Here is a 10,256-nt window from a genome sequence, read left to right as displayed (position 1 = left end):
TCCATTACGGTTAGGGTTAGGGTTAGGGTAGGGTTAGGGTTAGGGTTAGGGCTAGGGCTAGGGCTAGGGTTAGGGTTAGGGTTAGGGCTGAGATTAGGGTTAGGGGTGTATTGGGGTTCGGGCTGGAGTTAGAATTGGGGGTTTCCACTGTTTGGGCACATCAGGGGCTCTCCAAATGCAACATGGCGTCTGATTTCAATTCCAGCCAATTCTGAGTTGAAAAAGTCAAATGGTGCTCCTTCCCTTCCAAGCTCTGACATGCGCCCAAACAGTGTTTTACCCCCACATATAGGGTATCAGCCTACTCAGGACAAATTGCAAAACAATTTTTGGGGTCCAATTTCTCCTGTTACCCTTAGGAAAATAAAAAATTGGGGGCAAAAATATCATTTTTGTGGAAAAAAATGATTTTTTTATTTTCACGTCCGAGCGTTATAAAATTCTGTGAAGCACTTGGGGGTTCAAAGTGCTCACCACACATCTAGATAAGTTCCGTGGGGGGTCTAGTGTCAAAAATGGGGTCACTTGTGGGGAGTTTCAATAGTTTAGGTACATCAGGGGCTCTCCAAACGCACATGACACCCGCAGACCATTCCATCAAAGTCTGCATTCCAAAACGTTACTACTTCCCTTCCGAGCCCCGACGTGTGTCCATACAGTAGTTTTCTCCCACATATGGGGTGTCAGCATACGCATGACAAATTGGACAACAACTTTTGGGGTCCAATTTCTCCTGTTACCCTTGGGAAAATGAAAAAATTGGGGACTAATTGATCATGTTTGTGGAAAAAATACGATTTTTTTATTTTCATGCCCGGGCATTATAAACTTCTGTGAAGCCCTTGGGGGTTCAAAGTGCTCACCACACATCTAGATAAGTTCCTTAGGGGGTCTCATTTCCAAAATGGGGTCTTTTGTGGGGGGTTTCCACTGTTTAGGTACATTAGGGGCTCTCCAAATGCAACATGATACCCGCAGAAGATTCCCTCAAAGTCTGCATTCCAAAACGTCACTACTTCCCTTCCGAGCCCCGACGTGTGTCCATACAGTAGTTTTCTCCCACATATGGGGCGTCAGCGTACTCAGGACAAATTGGACAACAAATTTTGGGGTTCAATTTCTAATGTTACCCTTGGGAAAATAAAAAAATTCGGGACTAATTGATCATGTTTGTGGAAAAAATACGATTTTTTTAATTTTCATGCCCGGGCATTATAAACTTCTGTGAAGCCCTTGGAGGTTCAAAGTGCTCACCTCACATCTAGATAAGTTCCTTAGGGGGTCTAGTTTTCAAAATGGGGTCATTTGTGGGGGGTTTCCACTGTTTAGGTACATTAGGGGCTCTCCAAAGGCAACATGACACCCGCAGACCATTCCATCAAAGTCTGCATTCCAAAACGTCACTACTTCCCTTCCGAGCCCTGACGTGTGTCCATACAGTAGTTTTCTCCCACATATCGGGCATCAGCGTACTCATGACAAATTGCACAACAACTTTTGGGGTTCAATTTCTCCTGTTACCCTTGGGAAAATAAAAAAATTGGGGACTAATTGATCATGTTTGTGGAAAAAATACGATTTTTTTATTTTCATGCCCGGGCATTATACACTTCTGTGAAGCCCTTGGGGGTTCAAAGTGCTCACCTCACATCTAGATAAGTTCCTTAGGGGGTCTAGTTTTCAAAATGGGGTCATTTGTGGGGGTTTCCACTGTTTAGATACATTAGGGGCTCTCCAAAGGCAACATGACACCCGCAGACCATTCCATCAAAGTCTGCATTCCAAAACGTCACTACTTCCCTTCCGAGCCCCGACGTGTGCCCATACAGTAGTTTTCTCCCACATATGGGGTATCAGCATACTCGGGACAAATTGGACAACAACTTTTGGGGTCCAATTTCTCCTGGTACCCTTGGAAAAATAAAAAAATGGTGACTAAAAGATCATGTTTGTGGAAAAAATACGATTTTTTTATTTTCACGCCCGGGCGTTATAAACTTCTGTGAAGCACTGGGGGGTTCAAAGTCCTCACCACACATCTAGATAAGTTCCTTGGGGGGTCTAGTTTACAAAATGGTGTCATTTGTGGGGGGTTTCCACTGTTTTGGTACATCAGGGGTTTTCCAATCGTGACATGGTGTCCGATCTCAATTCCAGCCAAAAACGTCAAATGGCGCTGCTTCCCTTCCGAGCTCTGCCATGCGCCCAAATAGTGGTTTACCCCCACATGGTATCAGCGTACTCAGGACAAATTGCACAATAACTTTTAGGGTCCTGTTACCCTTGGAAAAATAAGAATTGAGGGTGAAACGATCATTTTTGTGGAAAAAATATGATTTTTTAATTGTACGGCTTTATGTTATAAACTTCTGTGAAGCCCTTGGGGGTTCAAAGTTCTCACCACACATCTAGATAAGTTCCTTAGGGGGTCTGGTTTCCAAAATGGTGTAATTTGTGGGGGATTTCCACTGTTTTGGTACATCAGGGGTTTTCCAATCGCGACATGATGTCCGATCTCAATTCCAGCCAAAAACGTCAAATGGCGCTGCTTCCCTTCCGAGCTCTGCCATGCGCCCAAATAGTGGTTTACCCCCACATCTGGGGTATCAGCGTACTCAGGACAAATTGCACAATAACTTTTAGGGTCCTGTTACCCTTGGGAAAATAAAAATTGGGGTGAAAAGATCATTTTTGTGGAAAAAATATGATTTTTTTAATTGTACCGCTGTACGTTATAAACTTCTGTAAAGCCCTTGTGGGTTCAAAGTTCTCACCACATATCTAGATAAGTTCCTTGGGGGGTCTAGTTTCCAAAATGGGGTCACTTGTAGGGGGTTTCCACTGTTTAGGTACATCAGGGACTCTCCAAACGTGACATGGCATCCGATCTGAATTCCAGACAATTTTGCATTGAAAAAGTCAAACGGCGCTCCTTCCATTCTGAGCTCTGCCATGCGCCGAAACAGTTGTTCCCCCCCACATATCAGGTATCAGCGTACTCAGGACAAATTGCACAATAACTTTTGCATTCCAATTTCTCCTGTTACCCTTGGTAAAATAACAAAAATTGAACCTGAAGTACTTTTTTTGTGAAAAAAAAGTTAGATGTTCATTTTTTTTTAAATATTCAAAAAAATTCCTGTGACGCACCTAAAGGGTTAATAAACTTCTTGAATGTGGTTTTGAGCACCATAAGGGGTGCAGTTTTTAGAATGGTGTCACTTTTGGGTATTTTCTATCATATAGACCCCTCAAAGTGGCTTCAAATGTGATGTGGTCCGTAAAAATAAAATGGTGTTGTAAAAATGAGAAATCGCTGGTCAACTTTTAACCCTTATAACTTCCTAACAAAAAAAAATTTTGGTTCCAAAATTGTGCTGATGGAAAGTAAACATGTGGGAAATGTTAGTTATCAAGTTTTTTGGGTGCCATATCTCTGTGATTTAAGGGCATAAAAATTCAAAGTTGGAAAATTGCGAAATTTTCAAAATTTTCGCCAAATTTCCATTTTTCTCACAAATAAACGCAAGTTATTTGAATGAAATTTTACCACTAACATGAAGCACAATATGTCACGAGAAAACATTGTCAGAATCACCGGGATCCATGGAAGCGTTCCAGAGTTATGACCTCATAAAAGTACAGTGGTCAGAATTGTAAAAATTGGCCCGGTCATGAACGTGCAAACCACCCTTGGGGGTGAAGGGGTTAATGAGAAAAAAATGAAATTTTTTGAATTTACCAAATGGCTGCAATGAAACAAAGAGTGAAAAATTTCAAGGGGTCTGAATACGTTCCGAACCCACTATAATCTCCGAAAAAAGGCCAAGAAAAGAAAAATTCTGTCAGGTTATCTATACTTTTGAGCACAACTGTATGGGGTATTGTTGTCTCAGGAGAAATTGCACAACAAATTTTGGTGTCCATTTTCTCCTGTTACCCTTGAGAAAGTAAAAAAATTTGAGTCTAAAGTAAATTTTTGGTGAAAAAAGTTAAATGTTTATTTTTTCCTTCTACATTCCATTAATTCCTGCGAAGTACCTGAAGGGTTGATAAACTTCTTGAATGTGGTTATCAGCACCTTCACGGGTGCATTTTTTAGTATGGTCTCACATATGAGTATTTTCTGTCACTTCAAATGTGATGTGGTCCCTAAAAATGGTTTTGTAAATTTTTTTGTAAAAATCAGTGATCACTTGTCAGTTTTTGACCCTTCTAACTTCCTAACAAAGAAAAATTATGTTTCAAAATTTGGTCTGATGGAAAGTTGACATGTGGGAAATGTTATTTATTAACTATTTTGCGTGACATGACTCTCATTTTAGGGCATAAAAATGAAACTTTCAAAATTGCAAAATTTTCACCAAATTTCCCGTTTTTTTCACAAATAAACATTCATATCAAAGAAATGTTACCACTATCATGAAGTAAAATATGTCACGAAAAAAAAAAACAGAATCAGTGGCTTATTACCTCATAAAGTGACAGTGGTAAGAATTGAAAAAATTGTCCTGGTCAGGAAGGTGAAAAGGGTGAAAGGGTTAAAAGATGTATGTCACACATTCCCTTTAAGAAAAATAAATACAAATATACCTAAATAGAGTATTGGATTGTTTAAGAAATGTTTATTAGGTTAGAAGAGAGTAGGGCCCTGCCAAAAGTCCACCTTTTAATGGTGGCGGCTTAAAAAATCTTTTGGCCAAAAAAAAAACGATGACTATGTATGTGATTTGCTATTCAGTGGGAACTGTTAATGTGTGATTGATGAGGACGTGGTGCAGAAGTGGAGTTTTTCCAAGAGTGGGCAGTGAGACTTTGGAAGGATCGAGGGGGGGAGGTAGAGCTGGGGTGGATGCTGGGCAGAGTCTCAAGGTGGCTCGAAAATTTTGCCAGTATGGGGCCCTGAAATTCCTGGTGGCAGCCCTGGCTGTTATGCTTGGGTCAGTAGACCCATGGCCAGTCCATGCATTGTAGTCAGATATCAGACCAAAATCCACAGGCAACTGAATGAGCCTTAAGACAGAGAGGCCTTTCAGTGTTCTCACGACCTTGGTGCAGTTCTTACCTTTGAATCCTGCAGAGCTTCATCACCATTTTGGGCTGTTATGGAAACATCACTCCAGCTTGTAATAGGATCCCAACAGTAATTAGGACATTTTTCCAGAGTTTCACTTTGCATCATACTTACCACCTCTCCAGGAGTGTCAAAAACCTCCCAGAAAAAAAAGCTGACCCTATTGACTCCCAGTGTAGATGACTAATCTCCCAAGTCTTTCAAAGGCTTCCTGCAACTTCCAAAAAGCAACACTTCACGAAGGTTTCCTATGCGTGACTCCTGGATGCTTCATCATTAGATCTAGAACACACATGGTCGGGGGATGGAAAACTAGGGAATGAAACAGGTGCTGCCCTGTTAAATGATGCATGTTATAGGGAAAAAATATGTGTGTCGAAATCTGGGGTCTCCAGCAAAAACTGTCACAGGCCACTATGGGGCCTGTGAGCCAAGGGGTGCCAGCACACCGCTTGTCTTGCAATTTCAACTGTATCAGCATCCAGGATGCAGAACCAGTTGAAAGTAATGATGGAGGAGGGAGCGTCTGCTGAGGTTCTCTCCCAATATTTTTCCTCAGCATCTGACATCTTGGTGCAGCTGATGCGATTATGTCACTACATGGCGCCCACTGCCCTGAGATATGCAGCACTTCAGAACGCTCACTGCAGAGAACAGAGCAGCAAGGGAACTAATTGTTTAATTGTGGTGGCCATAATACTATAGAGGACTATGGGGAGTGCATTATACTGTACAGAAGACTATGGGGAATGCATTATACTGTATTGACTATAGAGGACTTTGGGGAGTGCATTATACTATATGGAGAACTGTGATGAGTGCATTATATTACATGGAGGACTATGGGAACTACATTATACGGTAAGGAAGACTATGGGGAGAGAATTATACTGTATGGAAGACTATGACGAGTGCATTATGCTGTATGGAGGACTATGGGGAGTGCATTGCACTGTATGGAGGACTATAGGGAGTGCATTATACTATATGGAAGACTATGGGAAGCATAATATACTGTATAAAGGACTATGGGGAGTGGATTATACTTTATGGAGAACTATGAAGAGTGCATTATACTGTATGGACTATGGAGGACTATGGGGAGTACATTATACTGTATGGAGGACTATGGGGAGTTCATTTTACTGTATGGAGGACTATGGGGAGTTCATTATACTGTATGGGCTATGGAGGACTATGGGGAGTACATTATATTGTATGGGGAGTGCATTATACTTTACGGACTATTGAGGATTATGGGGAGTGTATTATACTGTATAGAGGACTAAAGGGAGTGCATTCTACTGTATAGATGATGGAGGACTATTGGGACTGCATTATACTGTATGGACAGTAGAAGACTTAGGGGAGTGCATTATACTATATGGAGGACTGTGAGAAGTTCATTATATTGCATGGAGGGCTATGGGGAGTACATTAAACTGTATGGAAGACTATGGGGAGAGCATTATGCTTTATGGAAGACTATCTCGAGTGCATTATGCTGTATAGAGGACAATGGAGAGTGCATTATACAATATGGAGAACTAAGAGGAGTGCATTATACTGTATGGACTATGGAGGATTATGGGGAGTGCATTATACTATATAGAGGACTAAAGGGAGTGTATTATACTGAATAGAGGACTAAAGGGAGTGCATTCTACTGTATGGATGATGCAGGACTATTGGGACTGCATTATACTCTATGGACAGTAGAGGACTTTGGGGAGTGCATTATACTATATGGAAGACTGTGAGGAGTGCATTATATTACATGGAGGACTATGGGGAGTACATTAAATTGTATGGAAGACTATGGGGAGTGCATTATACTATATGGCCGATGAAGGACTAGTGTGAGTGCATTATACTGTATAGATTATGGAGAGAGCATTATACTGAATAGAGTACTATGGGCAGTGCATTATACTCTATGGAGGACTATGGGGAGTAAATTATACTACATGAAGGCTATGGAGAGTGCATTAAATTACATGGAGGACTATGGTGAGTGCATACTACTGCATAGAAGACTATGGGGAGAGTGTTATATTGTAAGGAAGACTATGAAGGAGCGCATTATACTGTAAGGAGGACTATGGGGAGTACATTATACAATATGGAAGACTTTGGGAGGTGCATTATACTCCATGGAGGACAATGGGGAGTGCATTACACTGTATGGAGGACTAAAGGGAGTGCATTATACTATATGGAGGACTATGGGGAGCGCATTATACTTTATGGAGTACCATGGGGAGTGAATTATACTATATAGTTATTCTATATGGAGGACTATGGGGAGTGCATTATACTATATGGATTATGGGGTGCCATATACTATATGGAGAGCTATGGGACCCATTATACTATATGCAGGGCTATGTTGGCACTATTATAATATAATTTGGAGGGCTATGTGGGGGGAATTATAATATTTAGAAAGCTATGTGGGAGCCTTGATACTTTATGGACAGCTATGTGGGGGCCATTATACTGTATGCAAGCAATTATACAGTGTGAAGGTTTGTGTGGAGTCCATCATACTATGTGGAGGGCAGTATGGGGGCCATTATACAGTGTGGTGAGGTGTGGGAGCCATTATACTGTATGTAAGCCCATTATACTGCATTGAGGGTTGTGTGGAGGTCACAGTTGGAGGATCATACTACGTTAAGGTCACCATACTTTGCCAGGGAAGCTAAGGTGGGGTTCAGTAGTAGTGCGTTTGGAGGGTACTGGGAGGAATTCACTATGTGAGTATCAGTGTTTGTGGAGCACTTTTGTTTGCATCATACTTTATGTGTACAATGAAAGGGGAATCTAGAGCTTCAATAGAAGGAAAATTGCTCTTATGTGACCCCGTCAAATTTTTTTTTTTTTTGGGCAGGAGGCCCAATTAGAACTTCTGCTATGGGCCCCATGATTTCTATATACACCCCTGAAAGATACACTACACCTTTAGTAATAATAATGATGGGATTTATAGATCCATATAAAGAGAAAAAAATAGGATCATCAAAATAAATGCATATAACTTCATGGCTTTATTTTTTATTTCTTACAGGTATAGAAACTGAACAGTACTAAAGAAATCAGCCTTTTTCAGGATTTATTCTATAATCTCCTTCATAAACCATAAAAAAGGCATTCAATGTTTGCTGATTTTAAATAAATATACACCCCCTCTAATGACGGCCCTTGCCTATGTGTAGTGGCTACATCTCCCTTCTATTCCACAATGTGCCCTCTGTTGGTAAACTATAATATTGCATCTGTATTCAATACAGTAGAGTACAGAACCATAAAGTACATTATGTATGTCTCTCCCAATGTGTGGATCATTAATCTAAGAATGAATAATGATGTTAATATGCACCAATGCTTCGACCGGTACTATATGCATTCCAGTTATAATTTAGTCTGTATGCTTGGCTCTTAGGATATTGAGCTGTGACAGCATTACCATAATTAGTATCTTTTTTACCTCCATAAAACATCAAATATTGTATGTTAACTGAAAAAATAAAGTCTCAAAACTGGCAAAAATAAAATATAAGGACTATATGACAACACCGATTTACTTGATAGAACCCTCCTGCTCATGTTCTATGCCAGTCTTTGCTGTAGGACAAGTTTATCAGGCAGGCGTTCTCCATCTGTACATCCACCTTCCTTCTGGTGGAACAAGAGAATATGCTGCATAAAGTAAATGTTCACACTCCCTGAGTGGGGGTCACGGCAGCATTTAACTCATCTTATAGCAATAAACCCCATGTTTTGTGTGCTTTTCGGGGAAACCAAAGCTCCGTATGCCAGGTTCTGGTGGTCCACAATTAAGACGAGGGAAAGCAACTGGATATCTCACACTTCCGTCATCTAACCATCCAGCATCACAGCGATCTAAGTCCACAAATTTCCACGCAGCGTAAAGTTGACCGATTTTGGCAATCTGAGCACCATCTTGAAGACAGGCATCTCTGGCCTCTTCAAATGTCAACTTGTCAGGGTGTTCAAGATAGTAAACTCGACCTGGTTAATAAAAAATAATGCACGAAAATAACTTTTCATATATAAGAGAGCCATCATTTCCATGTACGATTTCAATGAATTTGCTAGCAGTTAAGAATTGAATTAAATACAGTATATGTGAAAGTCATCATGTTATATAATGTACTGACAATGCTGTCTTTACATATAGTACTTTATAGTACTTTATTTTTATCAAAAGATATGTAATTGAATATATTATAGCAAAATATAGGGAAGGCATGGACACATTCACATGTGATTGTTGTACATGTTATTAAAGAGAACCTGTCACCAGGTTTGGCCGATACTAGGGCTTACCTACAGCATTCTTTAATGCTATAGATAAGCCCTCTATCTGACCTGCAAGAGAAGAAAAATAACCTTTATTATACTCACCTGCGGGGTGGTCCAGTCCAATGGGTGTCACTGGTCTTGGTCCGTCCCTTCTCATCTTCTTGTGATGCCACCCTCTTGCTTGCTTCACAGGCTTCCCGGCATCGCGCTTCTGTGCAGGCGTAATTATCTGTCAAAGTGCGCAGGCGCTGGGCCTCTCTGACCTTTCCCGGCACTGGGGTACTTTGCTCTGATCTTAACAGGGCAGATAAGTGCGCCTGCACAGGAGCGCGATGTCGGGGAGCCTGTGAAGCAAACAGGAGGGCGGCATCGCAAGAAGATGGGAGGCGCCGGACCATGACCTGTGACACCCATTGGACCAGACCGCCCAGCAGATGAGTATAATAAAAGTTATTCTTCTTCTCTTGCAGGTCGGATAGGGGGCTTATCTACAGCATTATAGAATGCTGTAGATAAGCCCTGAAAGGCGGTGGCCGTAACTCATATCGGCCAAACTTGGTGACAGGTTCCCTTTAAATAAATCATGGGGATTAATGTGAATTTCATTCCCCAATAACTATTACTGGCTGCAAGTAGTATAAGCCATAAGCCTGCAAGGTAACCAACACTCAAATACATGTAATAAGAATTAAAGAGCAGCTGAATTTTTATTTTATTTAATTATCTTCCAAACACTCAAAAGTGGTGAATCTTTTTAATATACTTCATTACCTTAATTTGCTTCCTTATCTCCCAAACACAATGCTGCAGTGCAGTTTCAATGCGCCGCTCATGCTCATTTAAAAGTTGCTTA

General features: G+C 40.9%; 1 protein-coding gene across 1 annotated transcript in view; it reads right to left on the bottom strand.

The window, feature by feature from the left end:
- Positions 1-8,105: 8,105 nt before the first annotated feature.
- Positions 8,106-10,256, bottom strand: part of HAPLN3 (hyaluronan and proteoglycan link protein 3) — a 69,252-nt gene continuing 67,101 nt past the window's right edge. Inside the window, exon 5 of the mRNA XM_073568709.1 lies at positions 8,106-9,109. Coding sequence (XP_073424810.1) covers positions 8,826-9,109 — 284 coding nt within the window. The 3' untranslated portion in view covers positions 8,106-8,825. The remainder of the gene's footprint in view (positions 9,110-10,256) is intronic.

The sequence above is a fragment of the Dendrobates tinctorius genome, unplaced genomic scaffold, assembly GCF_039654945.1.
Source record: "Dendrobates tinctorius isolate UK_male_01 unplaced genomic scaffold, ASM3965494v1 ptg000022l, whole genome shotgun sequence".
Classification (NCBI taxonomy): domain Eukaryota; kingdom Metazoa; phylum Chordata; class Amphibia; order Anura; family Dendrobatidae; genus Dendrobates; species Dendrobates tinctorius.
This window is presented reverse-complemented; position numbering and strand designations above follow the sequence as displayed.